Source organism: Bos taurus, chromosome 19, assembly GCF_002263795.3.
Source record: "Bos taurus isolate L1 Dominette 01449 registration number 42190680 breed Hereford chromosome 19, ARS-UCD2.0, whole genome shotgun sequence".
In the NCBI taxonomy this organism is placed as follows: domain Eukaryota; kingdom Metazoa; phylum Chordata; class Mammalia; order Artiodactyla; family Bovidae; genus Bos; species Bos taurus.
This window is the reverse complement of record NC_037346.1, coordinates 12,463,781-12,487,567: the sequence shown is the minus strand read 5'-3', so window position 1 is coordinate 12,487,567 and position 23,787 is coordinate 12,463,781. Positions and strand designations below refer to the sequence as shown.

Sequence of the window (23,787 nt, the reverse complement as noted above, 5' to 3'; positions counted from 1 at the left end):
CCCAATGAAATGAATGCCTTCAATTTATGAGAGTTCACCCAGAGCTACACAACCAATAATAAAGCACCCACTAAAGGTTCATTTAACAGAGCACGCTGTCAAAATAATTTAGGCAGAAGTACATTTAGTCAAATTAAAAACAAACGTAAAATTGTACGTGTGTATGTTTAAAATCCATCTCACAGAATACTCCTTTGCCTATTTAAAGTATTCCATTACAAATGTATATTGCTTTAAGTAAACCCATTATTTGAAAATGAGATTAAGACAGATATGAGGTTATATGATTTATTTTCAGCTTAACAGATACTTACTGGTTATAATGAAATATACTTCAAAACACTCACCTCATCATAGTGACTTTTTGCAAACAGGAGTGCACACAGTTCTCCATAGAGTGCAGCTTTGTTTGCTTGCTGGCCATGTTTTGAGAGTTTATCCATATATGTCTGAGCTAACTTAAACGTTTCTTCACCCAAATGGTATTTGCAGTTTCCATTTCGCACATGAAGCAATCTGCAATTGCACAAATAATATGAGCCTATTTCTGATAGCTATTTTCTGTATGGTAGACTTGGTAACCTCTTACAGATGGCTACATAGCACCCAAATGAGTTAAGGTCACCAGACAGAAGAAACGAGGCACTACTGGAAAACAACTGTCTGGCCCAAGCTGGGACTGACTACACACAGAAAGAAGTGTATGTTCATCCCAGAAAGCTACCGGTGATTAATCTGATCCAATGTTGATTCCTTATCCTCTCTAAATATTGTGTATACTTTGTGCACTTGTCATGTACTACATGTATTACTTAAAACTCTCTTTGTTTCAAATCCCAAAGTAATACAGTTTTATTATAAGAGATCTGGAAAATAATGAAGACAATAAAGATCAACATGAAATCCTATTACCTATCATTACTTTCCATTCTTTTTTCTAGTATATTCTGCAACCCTTTTGTTGCTTTATAAAAATGCTTAATTCAATTATCTTTCTAGTAAGACAAGTTCACTGAAAACTGTGGTACTGCCAGTTCTTTCTTTCATAACCTTTATCCTCTATGATGGAAAAATACAGAATTTTTTACACACAAGTATCTGCAAAACCATGCTGATTATCTAGTGATATGTAAGAGTAGTAAAATGCTTTAGGTCAGACTGAGGTCAAGATAGCAACAGGCTATACATCTGTACGAACCACATATGAGACAGAACACTGTGAGGACCTGACATATATTTAAGAATCTATTATGATGTTGGCTAAAACATTATGTCCATATATCATGCCAATATAATTTTATGAAAATGCTCAGCTCTGAGAGGGAACAAGGTATAAACATCATTTAAAAGAAAACCAAGTGGAAAATAAATAAATGAATGAAAACCAAGTTAAAAAAAAGAGAGAAAGAAAACCAAGTATGGAGAGGTTAGGAAGCATTCTTCAGGAGTATTAAATGAAACCCAGATACTTAATATCTAACTTTTATATCTATTCCAAAAATACTAACATATCAATGACCCAAGATGAGAGAGATGGTAACAATCTTCTGATCTCTAGCTTTCTGTTGTATAGTCAGGAAAAAAGAGAGTAATTTTACTATTGTTTTTTAAAAAGTGAAGTATAGTTGATTTACTATATTGTATTAACATAATTCCCTATGCTATACAGTAAGACCTGTTGTTTATCCATTCTATATACACCAGTTTGCATCTGCCAATCCCAAACTCCCAATTCATCCTTCTCCCTCCCCCAGGCAATCACCAAGCTATTCTAAAAGAGAGTACTTTGGGGGACTTTCCTGGTGGTCCAGTGGTTAAGACTGTGTGTGCTCCCAAGGCAGGGGGCCCAGGTTTGATGCCTGGCCAGGGAACTAGATCCCATATGCTGCAAAGAAAGATCCGACATGCCACAAGTAAGACCCAGAGCAGGCAAAAATAAAAAGAGTAATTCTGAATCATCAGGATTATTCAATAAGGTGGAACATTACACAATGTGCATCCTTCCAACACTCACCGTACAATTAACTGCTTTTAGAAAAGACTAAAACCCTCATATAAAACAACACAGTATATCACTCTAATGGCAGAAAACAAAGAGGAACTAAACAGCCTCTTGATGAAGGTTAAAGAGGAAATAGAAAAAGATGGCTTTAAAACTCAACATTCAAAAAACTAAACCATGGCATTCAGTCCCATCACTTCATGGCAAATAGATGGGGGACAAGTTGAAACAGTGATAGATTTTCTTGTGCTCCAAAATCACTGTGACTATATATAGCCACAAAATTAAAAGATGCTTGCTCCTTGGAAGAAAAGCTATGATAAACCTAGACAGTGTATCAAAAAGCAGAGACGTCACTTTGCTGACAAAGGTCTATATGTATAGTCAAAGCTATGGTTTCCCAGTGGTTGTGTATAGACCGGGGACTTGGACCATAAGGAAAGCTGAGTGCCAAAGAACTGATGCTTTTGAACTGTGATGGTGGAGAAGACTCTTGAGAGTCCCTTAGACTGCAAGGAGATCAAACGAGTCAATCCTAAAGGAAATCAACCCTGAATACTCACTGTTAGGACTGATGCTAAAGCTGAAGCTCCATTACTTTGGCCACCTGATACCAAGAGTCAAATAAGACCCTGATATGGAGAAAGACTGAGAGAAAGAGGAGAAAGGGGTGGCAGAGGATGAGACGGTTAGAAAGCATCAATGACCCAATGGATATGAGTCTGAGCAAACTCTGGGAGATAGTGAAGGACAGGGAGGCCTGACCTGCTGCAGTTCATGGGGTCGCAAAGAGTGATGACTAAACAACTGAACAACAGCAACAAGGTTAATCCAACATTCTGAATGAAGTACCTTCCATGATACCAAATTTCTTTTTTTCCCCCATTTATTTATCTTAGTATTTATTTGGCTGAACAGGTCTGAGTTGCAGTATGTGGGATGTTTACTTGTGGCATGCAGGATTTTTTTTTTCTCTCTTAGCTGTGGTGTGCAGGATCCAGTACCCTGACCAGGGACTGAACCTGGGCCTCCTGTACTGGCAGCATGGAGTCTTACCCACTGATCACCAGGGAAACCCCAAAATTTCAACTTGAAGAAAAAATATATGTAATTATCAGATGAGTTGATTGGATTTATATTTTAAACCAGAAATATAAAAGTAGAAAAAAATATGTTTTGGTATACAGACTTTTCATGCTAAAGTAATACAAAATTAAGAGACACTGTCACTTGACAAATTGCTCATTTAATAACCCAGAGTTTGCAATGATCCCTGCCACAATGAAAAAAAAGTGAAATCTAGTAAAGAGAGAAAGAATTTATGACCATCAGGAGCTTCATTCTAACTATGCAGGCAATATATAATGGGGAAGACAGCCTTTGCAATAAATGGTGTTGAGACAATTAGACAGTAACCCACAAAATAATCAAACTGGACTACCTGCTCACACTATACACAAAACTAAATTCAAAACAGATTAAAGGCCTAAGTGTAAGACCTCAAACCATAAAACTTCTAGAAGAAAACATAGGTAGTAAGCTCTCTAACATCAATCTTAGTAATTTTTTTTTGTCTCCTCAGGCAAGGGAAACAAGAGCAGAAGTAAATACATGGGAACACATAAAACTAAAAAGCTTTTGCACAGCAAGGAAATTATCAAAAACCAGTTCAGATCACCTATGGAATTGGAGAAGATACTTGCAAACAATGTATCTGATAAGGGGTTAATATCCAAAATATACAAAGAATCCACACATCACCAAAACAAAGAACCTGATTAAAAAATGGACAGAAGTTCCTGGGTATTCATCCAAACAAAAACATTAATTAGAAAAGAGGTATGCACCCCTATGCTCACTGCAGCATTATTTACAATAGCCAAAATATAGGCGCTACCGAAGCGCCCATCAATAGATGAATGGATAAAGAAGATGTGGTATATATACACAATAGGGTATTAGTCATAAAAAGGAATGAAACCTTGCCATCTACAATAACATGGATGGACCTAGAGGGTATTATGTTAAGTGAAATGAATCAGAGTGAAAGACAAATACTGAATGACTTCACTTATACTTGCAATCTAAAAAACAAATGAACATTACAAACAGAAACAGAGTTACAGACAGAGAATGAGCAGGTGGTTGCCAGAGGGGAATGGGGTACAGAAAGAAACACGTGAAGAAGGTTGAGAGGTTCAAACTTCTCGCTGCAGGAGTCACAGGTATGTCATTTACAATATGGAGAATATTGTCAATAAGTTTGTAAAATCTCTGTATGGTCACACAATGTAACTATAGACTTATCTGGTGATCATTTTGAGTTATATAGAAATATTGAATCACTATGTTGTGTAACAGGAACTAACAAGAGTATTGTGGATCAATTATACGTTAAAAACAAACCCATGGAAAAAGAGATCAGATTTGCGATTAGCAAAGGGGGGAGGTAGGGGGAGAGGAAGTGGACGAAGGCACACAAAAGTTACTATTTCCAGTCATAAGTATGAGGGATGTTAATTTAATGATAAAAGAACATTACTGTATGTTAAACATATAAAAGTTGTTAAGTGTCAATCCCAAGAATTTTCATCACAAGGAAAAAATTTTTTGTATTTCTTTAATACTGAACCTACATGAGGTAACAGATGCTCCTTAAACTTGTGATAATCACTTCACAATGTATCTAAGTCAAACCACTGTGTTGCACACCATCTTGAATGTATACAGTACTGTATATCAGTTACATCTCAGGACAACTGGAAGGGAAAGAACTTCATTCTAGTGGGGAATGGTGTATTAAGGTAGGCAGACAGACATCAATAAGTAAGACGATAAATGCTATGAAGACGATAAAAAATAGGGTTATATGATCAAAACCTTCTTAAAGGAGGGGCTTAGGGCAGACAGAAGAATTCTCCTCTGTCTGTAGATATAACATCTGAGCTGACACTTAAATTTAAGAGGTAATCATGTGCAGATCTTGGGAAACATGTTCCAAACGAGTGCAAAGGCCCTGAGAAAGGGAAAATAATTCTATCATAAACAAAGAATAGTAAGAAAGCCAACATGCCTGGAATATCATGAATAATGGATTATGTGAAGAGAGATAAAAGTAGAGAAAAGTGAAAGTGAAAGTTGCTCAGTCCTGTCTGATTCTTTGCGACCCCATGGACAATATGGTCCATGGAATTCTCCAGGCCAGAATACTGGAGTGGGTAAGCCTTTCCCTTCTCCAGGGGATATTCCCAACCCAGGGATTGAACCCAGGTCACCCACATTGCAGGCGGATTCTTTACGAGCTGAGCCACAAGGGAAGCCCGAGACTACTGGAATGGGTAGCCTATCCCTTCTCCAGCAGATCTTCCTGATCCAGGAATCGAACCAGGGCCTCCTGCATTGCATACCAACTGAGCTATCAGGGAAGTCCAAAGTAGAGAAAACAAAGATTTTTATAGGGTCTAATTTGACATAGTAAGGCACTCTGGCTGCAAAAGTGAGTGAGATTATTTATGCCGTAGGACAACACAGTCTAATAAAACCAACTGAAATGTTCCATATCTGCTCTACTCAATTTAGTAGCCACACGTGGCTAATGAGTATCTGAAATATGCCCAGTGTGACTTAGGACTGACTTTTAATTCTTAATGTTAAATAGTCACATGTGGTTAATGGTTACCATATTAAATAGTAAAATTTTAGAAAGACAGCTGTGGTTATAGCGTGCAGAATGGATTACAGTAAAGCCAAGACTGGAGGTAAGGCAACCCACAACAGAAGATATTACAACAGTCCAAGAAAAAAAAAAAAAAACCTTGAGAAAAAAGGACTGCTATAAGAAAATACAGATTTGATAGTTATCCAAATAGCTGAACGAGGAAAAAAAATTAAATTTAGAGAATGAAACATGCTCACCAGTCATTTCTACAATACTAGTAACTGCATTTCCAGCAAACTTCACTGTAGGTAGTCTCCCTAAAAGTAAGTTTCTGAAAATTAGTAATTGGAATATGATGGGGGTAGCAAACTAAGTATTTCATGCTAGAAAAAGCACAGCTTGATATTTTCTCCAGTCTCTGCTGATTATCTATTGAAACAAAAGGGCAAACTCAACATATGTAGACTCTTCAGGGTCTGTGTGTTCATCTGGGCTTACAATGAGCAGGATGCAGGATCCAAGAAACTTCTGGTGCAACCAAGGATCTAATTCTATCGCAGTGTTCAGTCTAAGGAAAAGGCAGGCTCTCAAGGTTCTCCAAACGTGGCATAACCATTAAGCACAGTCTTTATTTTAATATTTTTTAAAGATAGATTTTATTTTTTAGAGCCGTTTTAGATTCACAGCAAAACTGAGAAGATAAACAGACTTCCCGTATACCCACAGTCCCACGATATTTTATTTTTATGACAACATAAAATCATAGCTACTTGATTAATAGCTATTATCAAAAGCAACCATTTAATTAATTAAGTTACTCATTGTTTGAAGTGGAAAATATACAAATCTAAAAGCCACACTACTTCCCTGATAGCTCAGTTGGTAAAGAATCTGCTTGCAATGCAGAAGACCCCAGTTCGATCCCTACATCAGGAAGATTCCCCTGGAGAAGGGAAAGGCTACCCACTCCAGTAGTCTAGCCTGGAGAATTCCATGGACAGTATATGGGGTCGCAGAGTCAGACACGACTGAGCGACTTTCACTTCACAACCCCTGGTCAAAGGCCACTAGTTTATAAATATATTTACTATAAGATTGAGCAAGATAACTAGTTTTAGACAGACATGACCAAAGTATGTTAAAAGTAAACGTGAAGGGGGAAAAAAAATTCTCTCCCGCTCATCCAAGTGTATTTTTTAATGAATCATCTTGCATTTCCATAACATTTTCATCACCCCAGACACTCTATAATATACAATAGCTTCCCATTCTCTCTGTATATCCCCCAGCTGCTGGTAACCTCAATCTACCTGTTTCTATAAATTTATCTATTCTAGATATTTAAGTAAAATCATACAGTATTTGTGGTTTTGTATCTGTCATATTTCACTTAGAATATTACTTTCAAAACTCACCTATATTGTAGCATATATCAAAATTGGTTGAATATTATTTTGCTGTATATCCACAACTGACTCTTGAACAATTTGGAGGTTGGGGCACTGACCCTTTAGGGCAGTAAAGAAAAAAAAAAATTCTCATATAAGTTTACAGTCAGGCCTTTGTATCCATGGATTCAACCAACAGTAGACCATGTAGTACTGTATTATGTATGTACTGAAAAATAATCTGTGTATTAAGTGGACACTCAACAGTTCAAACCCACGTTGCTCAAGGGTTCTTTTGTCAGCAGATACTTGAGTCATTTCTACGTTCTGACCAGTGTGAAACATTGTGCAATGATCACTAGCATACAGATATCTGTTTGCATCCCAGTTTTCAATTCTTTGGGATATATATACCTAGGGCTGAAACTGCTGGGTAATATGGTAATTTTTGTGTTCATCTTTTTAAAAAACCACCAAACTATTCCATAGCAGCTGCTCCGTTTTACATTCTCATTAGCAATGCATGAGGATTCTAGTTTTGCCACATTTTTTAAAAAATTATTTTTAAAATTTTCCTTCTGGTCCTGGACTTTTCTGATTTCTGATTCAATCAATTTGCTCTAGATTTCATTAAGAATTTCTATTTTTTTCTTGGGTCAGTTTAGGTAACTCTGTATTTCTAATAAATACCTATCTGGTGTGGTTTTAATTTTAAATGGGGGAGCAAAGCACTGTGAGAGGAGACAGATACTGCTGGTTCCCTAACCAAGGCATTTTCCTCATCTCATGCTTATTGGTAGAACCCTGATTTTGTGAGGCACTGACTCCTTTCTTGTAGGACTCATGAGTAAATCATTAGTTTAAGCCGATCGTTTAAGCCAATCCTAACATAGCGATCCTATTCAGATTGCCAGTGACTGATTCAGAGGTAAACAAATGATCTAGCTCTGCCTAATGAGACACAAGAGGTCAGCTTGGTGGTTTCCAAGAAAGGCTCTTTTGTCATCAGAGATAAAATACAGTCTTTCTTCTGCTGGACAATGCGGAATCTGCATGGGATACCTCAAACCACAGGAGCATTCTTACAACCACTGGAGATTAGAGGAGTGAAAAGATGGGGAAAACCTAGTACCCTGATAACCTCTATGAATTCTGAATTAACCTACTTTGGAGATACTTGACTTTTACATATATTTTTAAAATCAAATTCTTTGTATTTTTACAGTGTACTGCTTACGTGCCTATGCGTGTGCATGCTCAGTCAGGTCTGACTCTCTGTGACCCCATGGACAGTAGCCCGCCAAACTCCTCTGTCCAAGCCATAGAGGGCTGATACCTGGGTTTGTGACCTTTTTGTTTGTGGATTGTACGTTTTATTATCAACATCCTTTTTAATTAACTAATGGGTTTTTTATACTGAATTCTGCTTTTATTGTTGATATTACTGTTTGAGGCTATTTTCTTTAAACAGTATATAGCCGGGTTTCATTTTTTCACCTTCTTGGCAGTCACTGTCTAGAGAGGGGAATTGAGCCCGTTTACATGTACTGTAATGCCACTTGTATTTGATTTTATTTCACATTTTTCATTTATCATACTTAGTTATGTCCTCTATTCTCTTTGCTTGTATCTTGCTTGGACAAGTCTTCAATCGTTCTTACCACTCTACTCTCACTATTCTAATTTGGAATGTCTATCATGTTTTTCCATTAATCAATTTATTAAATACCCCTCCCTAAGCACTGACAATGTTTGAACATTAAATAATGATAGCCATTCATATTCCCTGCACCAAGATGAGACTTTTATAATACTTCCTTATAGTACTACATTTTTCCAAATACATACTTTTAAAATAGGCTATCATATATGCCCAGTATAAAGCAACCTGAACATAATAACATCAGCCTCCACCTTCCATCCAAAAAGGTTTTCTGCCAACTTGAACATACTAAGTTTTAGGGATATATATGATAAAATTTTGAAATCTCTAATATTTAAATCATCTTTATGTTATAAATATTTTAAACCTAAATTAAAATTTTAAAACTTTTCTTCCTTGCAATTTATGAAATGTTACTAAACTGTTCACATGCATCTTAAAACATTTATTTTCATCATCAAACTACTTTTTGAATCACCTAACAGTTTTTCAGAGTAAAACATTTTCACTTGTTTGCAAATCAGCACTTTTGAGCCTGGTATAATGTCACTAGAAATTTTATCCAAAGGCACCATCAACCATTTGCAAAGAATTAAGACCACTGGGCTTTTTCCTTCTGCCTAAGACAAGTGGACATCCATAATTTCTGCAACCAAGTCACTTAATCCATTACATTTCAAAGAAATATTCAAGAAGCCAGTTAATAAAGATACCTAACACAACTATAAGGCTATGATTTCCAGAGTAATTCTTAACGTATTAAATTCCAATACTTTCTTTCTTTCTTTTTGGCTGCATGGGGTCTTCCTTGTTGCTTGCAGGCTTTCTCTAGCTGCGGTGCGCAGGCATCTCACTGCAGTAGCTTCTCTCATTGTGGAGCACGGGCTCCAGAGCACGCAGGCTTCAGGAGTTACAGCACATGGTTTCAGGAGTTCTGACACTTGGGCTTCAGTAGTTGCCTCACATGAACTATAGAGCACAGGCTCTGTAGTTGTGGAGCATGGGCTTAGCTGCCCCAGGGCATGTGGAATCTTCCCAGACTAGGGATCGAACCCATTTCCCCTGCATTGGCAGGCAGATTCTTAACCACCGGACCACCAGGGAAGTTCTTCATTACTTTCTTAAAAAGAAAATTCGGGCAGGTTATCTCTGTGAGTTTCCTGATGCTGGCACAGGCTAAGTTTTCAGGTTAACATTTCTTTCCCAAATAGTATTTTGTTGTTTAAAACAACAGACTTGAAAGAACATCACATAATAAGAGGGGCTTTGTAAGGCAACTCTTCAATTTTCAGGTGGAAAAAGAAAATCATCTTACATTTAGGTGGTAACTGAGAATTTATTTCCTTATTTTAAAAAACACTTATTTCTTTGGCTATCCCAGGTCTTGGCTGAGGCACTCAGATCTTTGATCTTCCTTGTGGTACGCTGGATCTTTCAGTTGCAGCATGTGGGATCTATTTCCCAACCAGGGACTGAACCCACACCTCCTGCACTGGGAGCTTGGAGTCTTAGCCACTGAACCACTAGGGAAATCCCTGTTTTTTCATTTCTATAATTTCCTTTTCATTTCCAGTTTGAAAAAAAAAAATCCTTATATAAGACATATTACAAATTCACAATTTGTTCTTCATGCTCTTTCTACTCCATTATGTCTAGTATATATTACAATGCTCACTATTTATCACGTTTCTACACTATCTTCCCCTACCTTGAGATTTGCTATTACTGAACTTTTGTCTGGTTAGAGAAATTTCTTGACTGTTTTCCTTAGGAAAAAGACATGGAGGTATATTTGGTCTCTATACACTTAAAAATCTGAATTTTATCCTAAATGTTGTATAGTATTTTCAGAGTAATTGAGATACTGCTATTGTCTCCTAGCTTCTAATTTCTACTTATTCTTAGATTTCAAGAAATTCATCTTCCTAGGGCTCAGGGTTCTTTCTTCAATCTAGATTCAAGTCTTTTCCTCTCGGTTTGGCAAGTTCAATTTTTCACTTAAAATCCCCAAAATATACCAAAATAATAACTGTGGTTATTTCTGGGCAGCAGGGTTACAGATCATATTTATTTTCTTCTTCATAGATTTCTGAATGTTTTCGATTTGTTTGGTAATTGACACAGGCATACGCAGAACAAAATTATTAAATAGAAAAATTAAAGTAAAAGAAACTAAGTCGTGTCTTCAAGGAAAAAAACAAAGACTGAGAAATGGTACCAGGTTTGACAAGATGATTCTCCAACATCTGCTCTATACTGCTTTCATTCCACCCCAATTAGAAACTGATTTTGTGCTATTAAATTTAAAAACACACTCTTAGATTAGGCTCAAAACTCCTGGGGCTGGCTAAAGGATTTCATTAGCATCTGTTCTCCAAAACAGAGTTTTCCCAACTCTAAAGCTAAGAATAATTTAATCTTTTTTTCAAACAATACTACTATAATACTAAAAATTTTATGTATGCCTATCATGACCAAGAATTTATCAAGTATAGCTGTGCAGGAGCCAATTTTATTCTGAAATTTCAAATTCTTAAGAACAAGATGTCTAGGTATACAGGCAGTAAGCTAGTGTTATAAACAGTTCTGTTTCTTGGCACAGGCTTTTTTCTACTCATATGTGTTTGTTCTAAAGACAGCCAAAACAGTAACTGAATTAAAGTAACCTATCCAATATTTTCCCCTCTCCTCCTTCCTTAATGTAGACCCATGAGTTCATTTGGAGCAGTAAAATGCACAATTAAAAACGTTCTGCTCCCTAGACGTTATACCGGTTGGAGGATATGCAGAGTCTGTCCCAGCTTTCTAGTTTCGAAGAGAGGTAAGCAAGGAAGACAGGCCTAGGCTTCTAGGAAAACTATTTTTTCTGTCTGAAAAAAAGAACTCAGCTGGCATGAGCCTTTTACCCTTCTCCTTGCCTGTAACATTTACAAACATAATGAGCTACATGCTAAAGTTAATAAAAAACAGGAAAGAGAAGAGGAGCCCTAGTCCTGGGAGAAAACAAAATCTTTTGGTTATATTGATGTAAAATTTATATAAGAGCCTTAAAATCAGACAGACAAGAGAAATGTTAGATATCCAAAAGAAATAAATCTGACTTCATGAGTAAAAAGCAAGCATATATAAGAAAATGTTATACCTGTAGGTCAAAAGACTGCCTGCTATGAAAGAGGAATCTACAATGACATCATACAAAATGGATTTTTAAAATTCTAAGTTAACTAGTTCATACACAAAGAAACATTTAGCTAGCCCCTAAAATCCCATGATATATAGTCAAGTCTCCTATTCCTAGGCAGAAGTGGAGAGGAAAGATGACACAGATTATTTTTTATCAGTACTACAAAGTATAGGCCCAATAACCAATCCCTTTATAGCTTCTGCACACAATTATTATTATTATTATTGGAGCTTCCCTGGTGGCTCAGATGGTAAAGAATCTGCCTGCAATGCTGGAGACTAGAGTTCGATCCCTGGGTCAGGAAGATTCCACTGAAGAAGGGAATGGCTACCCACTCTAGTATTCTTGCCTGGAGAACTCCATGGACAGAAGAACTTGGTGGGCTACAATTATTGGGGTTGCAATTATTACTATAATTTATCATAAAATATCTCTGGGCAATTGTCCTAAGCTTCTAAAATATTATTTATAACTAAGTTTCCACATTATACTTCAGGAAGTTCTGTCTAACACAAGTGAGCCCTGTATAAAACAGTATAATAACCTCAAAAGACTGAACAGAGAGCATTAGTAAATGTTAACATAAATCAACAATGGTTTTATGTAAAAGAACCTATATTCCAGCTCTCAAGAGGTTCAGATTTAATTAACTCATTTCTAAGATACATAAGAAATATCATCACTTATTCAGTAAAAATATAATAAATTCAGTAAATTGACCAGACTCTGGTTAACTTATGATAGAATTTTCATTATTTTTTTAACTTTATTTCAACTTTCCTTTAGTTTTATATATTAAAAAAATTCTTTTAAAGAAATGTCAAATCAAATTGGGGGAGGGGGGCAAGAGAAAACCTACATGAAAACAGCTAAAACTAAATGCTACATGTACAAAAAAAATAAAGATCATAAAAGCACAGAGTCCTTCTGAATTTGCTTGCCTTTAAGTATATCTGTTAAAAAATGAATTTTCAAGAAGTTATTTATAAATAAAATATTAATCAGGTTATGTATGATTCCAGAAATGTAAACAAACATTTGTTTGTTACAAGCAAACAAAAAAACACCGAAGAAAAAAGTATATTTCTTCTCCAAGCATCCAGTGCCTAGTACAGCATTCTATAAATATTTGTTGAATGAATGAACAAACGAGGTCTATGACAAAGAAAAGAGATATATATAACACACAGTCTGGTTCATAATACTTCAATCTAAGCTGTCTGTAGCAAGATAACTCTGTTTTGGAGATGAGAGACAGGAGGCCAGACTAGTGAAACTGACACATGAATGTCATCTCAGAAGGTTGATCAAATGTTGGAGTTCGCTTAGATGAGCTAGAACTAGAAAAGCCACTAACACCATTACAGCATGTAACACAGGACCGCTCCAACTTACCTCACACAACATTCTACTGCACGAAACCAATGAGGCATCTCATCGTGTAGAGTACACAACTGAAGGCAAGACAGAAAAACCTTCTCGGCATCACTGTACCAGCCTGCATCTGAAAGAAAGCCACCTGAGGACAAGAGAAACCAAAATCTTCAGATAATTTAACAATCACCTGAAAGCATGCTTACCATGAACGTTATCTAAAATGGAAAAAACCTGTGTTTTCTAGTCCAAAACAAAGACACCAACTATGAAATTTTAAAGAAACTTTCAAACAAACTAGCGGCATTAGATCCAAGTTGACACCCTGAATAAGGAATCAAGAGTTTTAACCCTCTAAAAATATTCCACTGACATTTTCCAGTTAATTAGCCACTATATTTAGTGATTTTTCTAACATTTTCATCATGCAGGGTTAATGTTAACTTTTCAATCAAATAAACTTCATCTTCTTACAATAAACCACATTACAGAGGACACACAGATAAAAAGAAACAGTAGTGCTAGATCATGTCAATTTTTTTTTTTTTTTTTTTTAGCAAAAAATCAAATTGCTGTCCTTCAACAGTCCTAATGCACTGAGCATCTGGGCATCACTTCCTTGGAATACTGTTCATCTTTTTTGAGGCTCATGACCCCCTCCTAGTGGTTTAATACATTTTTTGATCGTGCCAACTAGTCTTAATAGTGTCAATAGGAGCTGGGTTGAAGAAAAAATATTTTGCTCAGTCTGGTGTTTTATGTTTAATTGTGTGTAATGAAACAAATATTTTAAATGGGGAGAAGTGTGCTTTAGAATATTTCTTCTCCTAAATATGATTATTATTTTAGGGTGCTCACTAAATGACTGGATTAATGAGATTATAATATTCATATTAAGCAATCTCCTACTCATCCTCTCAACATACTGGGCATTGTGCTGGTTATTAGGTTATCATGTTTTTCAGCTTCAAACCAACCCTTCTAGGCTGTCTGATGATACACGGCTAGGACTCTATTATCACATTTCTCCTTTGCCAGTTGGTTCCCTGGTAGTCTCTACCAAAGAAGGCATTAGAGAGAAGGCTGTAAGCCTGCAGGAGTAAGAGACACTCCCCAGTACCTTCCGGTTTCTGTCAGAATGGGCTCTGCTGACAGTGCCCAAAGGTTATGCTTCTTTACTCTGGCAGTGCGATTCATCTCTGTAAGTCAATTCCAGTTGCAGATTTCCAACACTTACAGATCTAGATTCACAGTATCCCATCAAACAACTAGTCACTGAGGTGCCCCTCCTAGAGGTCAAGACTCTAGACCCACGAGCCCTCTTCTCAGAACTCTGAGGCACCCGTACCACTGCAGCAGGATCCCAGCTTTGCGATGACCGGGCGGCTTGTGGGATCTTAAGTTTAAAAACCTTTGAACTGTATACTTTGACTGGGTAAACTGCATGCCCCATGAAGCACATCTCAATAAAGCTGCAATTTTAAAAAAAAGTATACATCACATAGACTTCTGGTATGAAGTTTTTTCACTGTTTCAGTAATTTTAGGATCAAGACTGATAATACAGTTGTTCAATCTGGCTTCTTACAGAGGGCAGATTGGTATGAGTGTAAAGACAACAGAAGAGCTCAGTGAATATTAGCCTTCCTGCCTTTCATCTTCCTTGATACTAAAAATCTCCCACACAGATTTTTACATGACCATCTAGGACTAAATGGATGTCAATATTAACATTCATTAAGATCACAAACAATCTACTGTTAACAGACATTCTTAAGTCATAATTCTGTGTTGCAATTTATAGTCCATGGGACTATCAAAGGATAAATGCTGAAAATTCTTTTCGGAAAAGAATGTTGAATTCCTCCAGCAAACTGTCTATGACCACTACAAAAATTTTGCTCTAATATTGAAGGAAATGATCATGAAAACTTGTTGGTGAAGAATATATGTGGACATGCGAGAGAGAAAGAGACATACACGTTAATGTGAGAAGTTAAAAATGAATGGTAGACATATGTAAAATAGACGACCAGGGCAAGTTTGATGCATGAAGCATTGCATCCAAAGTTGGTGCTCTGCGACAACCCAGAGGGACAGGGTGGGGAGGGAGGTGGGAGGGAGGTTCAGGATGGGGGGGATGACACATGTATACCTGTGGCAGATTCATGTTGATGTATGGCAAAAACCATCACAATATTGTAAAGCAATTATCTTCCAATTAAAATAAATAAATAATTTTTTTAAAAAAGAATGGTAGAATGTGATGATGGGAGAGTCCTGTATCCTGATGGTAATGGTGGTTATATAAATACTTACATGGAATCAACTGCATAGAAAAAGCACACACGACAACTCAAAAATCAAACACTCCAGTTAAAAATGGACAGAGAACCTGAACAGACATTTTTCCAAAAAAGACTTACAGATGACCAACAGACACATGAAAAGATGCTTCTCATCACTAAATATCAGGGAAATGCATATCAAAACCACAATGAGATATCACCCCCTACCTGTCAGGATGGCTATTACCACAGAACAATTAACAAGTATTCACGAGGAGGACCCTCCTGCACTGTTTGTAGGATTGTAAACTGGCACAGCTACTATGGAAAACAGGATGAAGCTTGCTCAAAAAATAACAAATAGAACTGCTATATGATCCAGCAGTCTCACTTCTTAGTATTTACCCAAAAAAAGGCAAAAACACTAATTTAAAAAGATACATGCACCCCAATGTTCACTGCAGCATTATTTATAACAGCCAAGATATGGAAGCAACCTAAATATCCATCAATAGATGAATGGATAAAAATGGTATGAGATACATTTATACACACATAAAGTACTACCCAATCACAATTTTTTTGAAAAGGAGAAATCTTGCAACAACACATAAATCTAAAGGGTATCACGCTAAATGAATTAAGTCAGAGAAAGAAAAATATCATATTATCTCACTTATATGTAGAATCTAAAACCAAAACAAAACGAAAATAGAGTCATAAATACACCCACCAAACAGCTGGTTGCCAGGGAAAGGAGGTGGGGATGGGGTGAAATAGGTGAAGGGGATTAAGAGGTATGAACCTCCAGTGAGAAAATAAATAAGCCACAGGAATGTAACATACAGCCTAAGAAACATGGTCAATATTACTGTAATAACTTTGTATGGGGACGATACTTGTCATGCAATCATTTCATAATGTACACAAATTCCAAATCATTGTGCAGTATGCCTGAAACCAACATAATATTATAGGTCAACTACATTTAAATTAAACACACACACAAATGAGTATATATAAAAACCAATGAATGTTAAATATTGGATTGGTCAGAAAGTTCCTTTGAGTATTTCTGTAAGATGTTACGGAAAAACTCGAACAGACGTTTTGGTTGACCTAATAGGTCTGTAGTCTAGGTAAAACTATTAAACCAGTGTCAATTTCCTGGTTTTGATAGTGTCAGTGAATCCACAATCATTTCAAAATAAATATTTGACAAAAAAGGGTAGCAATAACTTCAATAATAATTGCCTGAAACATATTTACCTATGTAAATAATTTATAAAAGGCATATTAAAATGTTACGCAAAAGTTAAACAATAGTTTTCTGTATGTGTAGCATAAAAATCTTTTTAGAATCCTTTTCCATTTATGTTTTCAATATTCTTGAATATGCCCATGAGGAATGCAGATTTACCCTCATTTTAGAGATGGGAAAACTCAGGTCCCAAAAGAACTTTGCCCCATGTCACAGCTATGAAAGAGGTTGGTAGCAGTTTGACACAGTGGGAAGGTAAGTGGTTGGAATCACAAACCCACAGGGCTCTAAACTTAGCTCCATTACTATGTGACTTGAGCAAGTTACTCAACTTTTCTGAGTCTATTTCCTCATTTGTAAAATGCTATTAATACCATCACATCACTGGAATTTCATGAGGATTTTTTTTGAAACACAGTATTTAAATGCATAGTATAGCCCATAGCACAAAGTTAATGTTCAATGTATCACACCTAGTTCTTCTGATGTTTTTCTCATAACCTCCTTATGTTGACTTTGGGAATGTACTGGGAGAATCCTTTAATGCCAGCAGGTTTAATTCTGAGTCATGTCACAGGACAAAACACTCGTCTATTTCACCATTACCTACCTAAGACAAAGCCGACCTGAATGGCTTTCTCCTTTACTGCAGCATCTGATTCTGCTATGTAAGAGCACCGTCTACTGAATGAGTAGGCTAAGACTGAAGCAACTTTCACACCATGATCCATCAAAGCCTGGAAACAATGATGAAGCAAATGTCTGAAAGAGAAGGAAAAGGTCATTATTGTTATTACAAAGGTAACATATTTTGTCCTTTTTGAAAACACGTGCCTTTTTGAAGTAATAATACCATTATTTTCAAAGATGGGATAAGATAAAACACAGCTTTTTGCCTATGATGCCATAATAATTCTCAGTTAGCCTAATATTTTTTACTCAGTGGATCCAGTGATTCTGTATGTGTACACTGATGACTGGGAAGGATAAAATGAACTTCTAACATCAATTTTAAAAACCAAATTATCTTGTAGTTCAACAATGACCCAATTTAAAAATGGGCACTAGATTTTAATAGAGATTTCCAATGGCCAATAACCACAAGAAAAGATACTCAATATCATTAGTCATTAGGGAAATGCAAATCAACTCACAAATGAGATACCACTTCACACCATCTAAGATGGCTATAATACTACTTAAAAAAAAGTGATGGCAAGGATATGGAAAAATTTGAACCTTCATACATGGGTGTGTGTATGAGTGCTAAGTCATACTAGTTGTATCCGACTCTTGTGACCCTATGGGCTGTAGCCCACCAGGCTCCTCTGTCCATGGGGATTCTCCAGGCAAGAATACTGGAGTGGGTTGCCATGCCCTCCTCCAGGGGATCTTCCCCACCCAGGGATCAAACTTGGTCCTCTTGCATTGGCAGGTGGGTTCTTTACCACTAGCGCCACCGGGGAAGCCCTCATACATGGTAGCAGGGACATAAAATGGTGCAGCCGCCATGGAAAACAATTTAGGGCTTACTCAACCTAGTTACATATGCACACAAGACAACGCTACGTCCACACAAAGGCTTGTCCGTGAGCGCTCACAGCAGCATTATCCGTAACAGCCAAAAAGTAGAACCAACCCACATGTTTACCAACAGATGACTAAATAATCAAAACACAGTACATCCACATGACGGAAAATTATTCATAAAAAGGAATGAAGTACTGAAACAACCACGAATGAATCTTAAAAACATTGTAAGTAAAATTCAGTCACAGAAGAGCATATATTATATGATTCCATTTATACGAAATGTCTAGAATACATACATCCAGAGACAGAAAGTAGATTACGGGTCGGCCAGGGACTAGGGGTAAGGGGAAACAGAGAGTGACTGTTAATGGGTACCACGTTTCTTTTTGGGATGATGAAAATGTTCCAGAATTAGACAGTGGTGATAGTTGCAAAAACTTGTGAAAATACTAAAATCCACTGAATTGTACAATTCAAAATGGTGAGTTTATGGTATGTGACTCATCTCAATAAAAAAAACTGTTTTAAACAAAACTGTAAATAACCAAGTCACTGCTCTGGATAAAGGGGAGGAAAAGTCAAACTACATGCTTTTAGTTTCACAAATACATTAAACACTTACCAAGGGATTTGGACTTGGTGAAAGATAATCTGAGAGATGAAAGAGAGGTAGTCCACTAAATCTTTACAATGGCCATCTTTAGAACTGCACAGAGAAATTCAATTCCAGAAAACTAACCTTTTCTTAAGGGATTTTTTAGGAAAGTTTTCCTATAGCCTTCTTGTCCCAAAATGAAGTTCTCATCTGTTATTTTTCTATAGACTAATTTTAATTAATCAACTAACCAAGAAATTTCTCTTAGGCTAAGTACACAGGCCTCATTCCCAAGGCATCCCTAAACAGTGAAATCATGTGATTTACTTGTTGATTACTGTATTATCCCTTTCTAAAATACAAACTCCATGAGGAAGAGACCTTGAAGAACTTTCTCACTGCTGTAACCAACATCTAAAACAGTATCTGACACATACAGGGATTCTAACAAGTATTTACTTAATTTTTTGAACAAATGAAACAACTTGCCAATGGTCATACTACAGATTATAGAGTATTTTGTCAAACTATATTCTTATTTTCCTAGAAATGTAGGTTAGGAAAAAGAAATGCCACTTAAATTTAGGGAAGAATAAAAGCAAGAACAATCAAAGGCCATGTCACCTACACCTACATATGACTCCTACTACATAACAGCTAGAACATGGAAGATGAATTCATTTTTTGTTTTTTGAACACAGAAAGCAAGGGTGGTATTGATGGTTTCAAAACAAAATGAATGTAGTTAAGGCTACTGAATTGTAAACTTAAAAAATGATCACAATGGTAAAATTCAGAATATGTATAGTATAGTTTACCACAATTGTTACAAAATGAATTTACCTTTTATCCAAAGCTCTCAATACTTTACCAAAAACTTCCAATTCACAAAATTCACTGCCCAATTGACACAAGCGTCCCTGTTGGTATAGCTGAAATTAAAAACAAACAAAAAATAGATCACTGAATAAAATTTAATGCCAATTTCTACTTTAATAATACTTATGAATATAATTTCATGGACTTAATATTTCATGAATTATGAATACTGCTCAAAGTTACAATTACACAGTAATATCAGAAAAGATGCTTATGCTAAGAGAAATGTAATGCCAAACTAACAAATCTGTGTAATTCACATAATAGCTAGATATTAATATTTATAAAAGAGTATCTGGTAAATACTAAGTAACAAAAAGTCCTATATATTGTAATTATCTATTAAACATTAAAACAGTTATAGCCAAGAAACAACTTTTTTCCTTAAAACTGGATAAAGTAAAATTATCAAAATAATAGCAAAGATAATGTTCAGAAGCCAGAACTAGGCACTATGCCCCATTAAAGGCTCTTCAGAACACAAGAATCTCAGATCAGTACTGGGCATGAAACTTCACAAGCAGACTAACAGTACATCATGTCTAAAGCAATCCAGTCTGGCACAATTTCTAATCATGTCACTCATTTATTCCTTTTGCCTGACTTTCTAAAACTTCCATTTAAAACAGTATTTAAATAAATGTATTAAATGTTTATCCCAAATAATATATACACACAGTTAAAAAAAATACTATTGTCCCTCTTTCCCATGCCTCAACTTCACCATATGTTACTCAATTTGTATTTGCTATACAGCGCCTTATGGAAGGCAGAGATTTTGCTCCATCAATTCACTTTTTACATCATAAGCACTTAACACTTAACTCATTTGACAAAAACATGGGTTTCAGAAAGAGGACATACTCCTGAATTCATTTGCCAAATAGACTAGTTAACTTGGCGCAGGGAAAACATACTACAAACTCAGCCAGCAAACTCGGGGATAAATCACTAGTCATGATGGTGGTGGAGAGTGTGTGTGTGTTGGTGGGGGGATGTATGAGGGGGTGTGTGTGTTAGTCGCTCAGTCGTGTCTGACTCTTTGCAACTCCATAGATTGGGGCCCGCCCGGCTCCCCCATCCATGGGAATTTCCAGGCAAGAATACTAGAGTGGGTTGCCATTCCCTTCTCCAGGGGATCTTTCCAACCCAGGGATCAAACCCTGGCCTCCTGCCTTGCAGGCAGACTCTTACTGTCTGAGCCACTAGGGAAGACTGCCTATTAGGTAGATACAGGACTACCATGCAACAATGACCACTTTGCAGGGACTTCCCTGGTGTTCCAGTGGTTGGAATCCTCCTTCCAATGCTGGGGATGAGGTTCGAACCCTGGTCAGGGAACCAAGATCCCACATGCCACAGGGCGACTAAGCCCGCACCACAACTACTGAGCCTGCATGCTCCAGAGCCCATGCTTCCCAGGAGAAGGCCACGTAAAACCACCAAGACTCATCACAGCACACACGTCCCTCCCCCACTGCCCCGAAGACGTCTGTGAACCATCCGTGATGACTGCTGGGGGGGAGAGAGGGTAAGAACTACCTCCCACATGCTCAGGAAGGGGAGGCAGAAATGTTACCTTCACACAGTGGTTGGGTACTCATATTAACCATAAACCTTCATAAGAAAAACTTGCTATTTTTGGACATGATTATGTTTTCTGTGGTAAAAATAAATAATAAAAGAGCTTCTGGGAATGCATATGATAAAATTCACTACCATCACATACATCTTCACGATTAACCAACAAAGGAAAAACTCAGGAAAAATAAAGCTGAGAATCTATAATCAAACCTCTATTTTGGGACTTACCAGTATGATAAATTTCTGATTTGGGACAGAAAAATGCAGTTAACAAAATACATACATATACATACTTCAAAAAGAGTTTAGGACAAAAAAACCTTAGTCTCTTATCAAAATAACCCATTAGTAAACTTAATGCTTAGAATTTCTTTTGTAAAATATAAGAAATTAAAGTTATACCACTTTTTTGCCTTTCACTAGTCAAATAAAACAATTAAACTGTATGTTCTATAAACTATATGTTCTATAACTCATAATATCCCTTTAATTCTGAAAATTTCCTAACAAAAGGTGTTCGAAGGAAAGCCATAAGCTTAGTTACTATTTTAAATATATTAAAAGTATGCCTATTGATAAACACAAGCTTTTTTTTTTTTTTTTAAATCTCTCAGCAGTTCACTTTTTCTAGCTACAAATGGGTCCACATTTAAATTGGGGGTAAAGAATAGTGATTTAACTGTTTCAAATCATCCAATCATCTTTTCATGCACAGCAGCCATACTTCAGTTAAAAAAAAACCAAAACACCTTATCAGGCTTCTCCCCCCAAATGCAAATTTATACATTATATGAACAGGACTTTTGAATACCAATCCAAAATAAACAGCATTTACTGTGCCAGGTACTGTTCTAAGCACTTTTCCTAAGCAACTCATTCTGTCCTTCCACAGATAAGGAAACTGAGGCATATAAAGTTAAATAACTTGCTCAAAATCATACAATTAAGAAGAAGCAGGGTGACAATCTGGCTCCAGGCAGTCTGTCTTTACATCCATGTTCTTCATAACTTACACTATAATACTTTTCAAAGGTATTATATCAGGAAGTAAGAAAGAGTATAAAACAAGCAATTTAAAACATTTTTATAGAAATAATAGAAGACAAATCCCTTCATAGATTCATGTATCTTATAGAGTAGAGCTAAGAAGAAAACTGAGGCTCTAGGTTCTTTGATAATGATTCTTACATCAGATTTTTAAAAATTTGACTTATTTTAGTTCATTACTACATAATGTATTTTAGTATTAAATTCTCTACCCACTGAGTAAGGAGGTTATAGACTAGCAACTACTTTCAGCTATTGATACCTTAAAGAAAATAAGAAAGAACAAATTTATTTTTTAGAAGTATGTAAACTATCTCCCAACAGATATGAAAACAGACAATAAAAATACAACTAAAACAATATTGTACAAGTATGAAGATAGACCAATCAATGGAACAAAATGCAGAGTTCAAAAGCAGATCTTAGTATACATAAAAACTTATGTATACTACTTACTTACTTAACATTTGATAAAGGGAGCATTTTAAAATCATTAAAAGAAAAAAATAGTTAATAAAGAACGCATAAAAATGCAGAAACAAAGTAAGGTACCTCCTGATAGAACAAAAATAAATCCCAGTCTTATCAAAGTTCTAAATATTAATATTAAACAATTAAGTAACATCCATGTTAAAAGTTACCTTGTAACACTGCCCTTCTAAAAGCATTATATACTACAGGTAAAATCATAAAGGAAGAAGAGATATGTGATTTCATAAACACCGAAAATGTCCATGAGTATAAAATACTGTAAACAAAAATTAAAAATATAACAAAAGTAAAATATTAGGAACACACTTATGTAGGATTTAATATCTTGAATACATAAAGAGGTGAAACTCCTGGTGATGTTTCAGAAGCAAGGGCTTTCAGACACTAAACATTTTTTCTATAAAAACTGAGGGCAGCTATTGCAAGGGTAATGCAAGACAGCCTCAAACCCAGAGAACTCTTTGGAAGATAAAGATGGAGATGAAAGCCTTCCTTAGCCTAAGACATTCTGAACTGACATACCTGCTTTCTCAGCCAATCCAAAATTACCAGGCTGAGTGAACAGTTTAGCGTTAATATCAAATAAGCAAACAAAATAATCTAGGCTAATTCCCAACAACAAAAACCTCAGAAAAGTTTAGAAAAAGACATAAAAGAAACAGTCCAAAACTGTGGTCTAAGAATAACTATGAAGTCACAAACACACTCACCCACACATACTCTACGAAACTCATGCATCTCACTCATGTTTGGAACAGTTACCCCTCTCTTTCAGTCACTGAAGAACTGCTGATATTGCGCTTATGGTAGAAGCACCAAGCAGAAGGAAAAAAGAGAGAA

The 23,787-nt window shown here is 36.1% G+C and overlaps 1 protein-coding gene across 1 annotated transcript in view; it reads right to left on the bottom strand.

The window, feature by feature from the left end:
- The window catches only part of APPBP2 (amyloid beta precursor protein binding protein 2), a 60,455-nt gene that overhangs the window by 21,394 nt on the left and 15,274 nt on the right, over positions 1-23,787 (bottom strand). Inside the window, exons 2-5 of the mRNA XM_002695642.7 lie at positions 19,789-19,877; positions 17,428-17,579; positions 13,291-13,414; positions 348-516 (exon numbers count right to left, since the gene is read on the bottom strand). Of these exons, the coding sequence (XP_002695688.2) occupies positions 348-516; positions 13,291-13,414; positions 17,428-17,579; positions 19,789-19,877 (534 nt within the window). The remainder of the gene's footprint in view (positions 1-347; positions 517-13,290; positions 13,415-17,427; positions 17,580-19,788; positions 19,878-23,787) is intronic.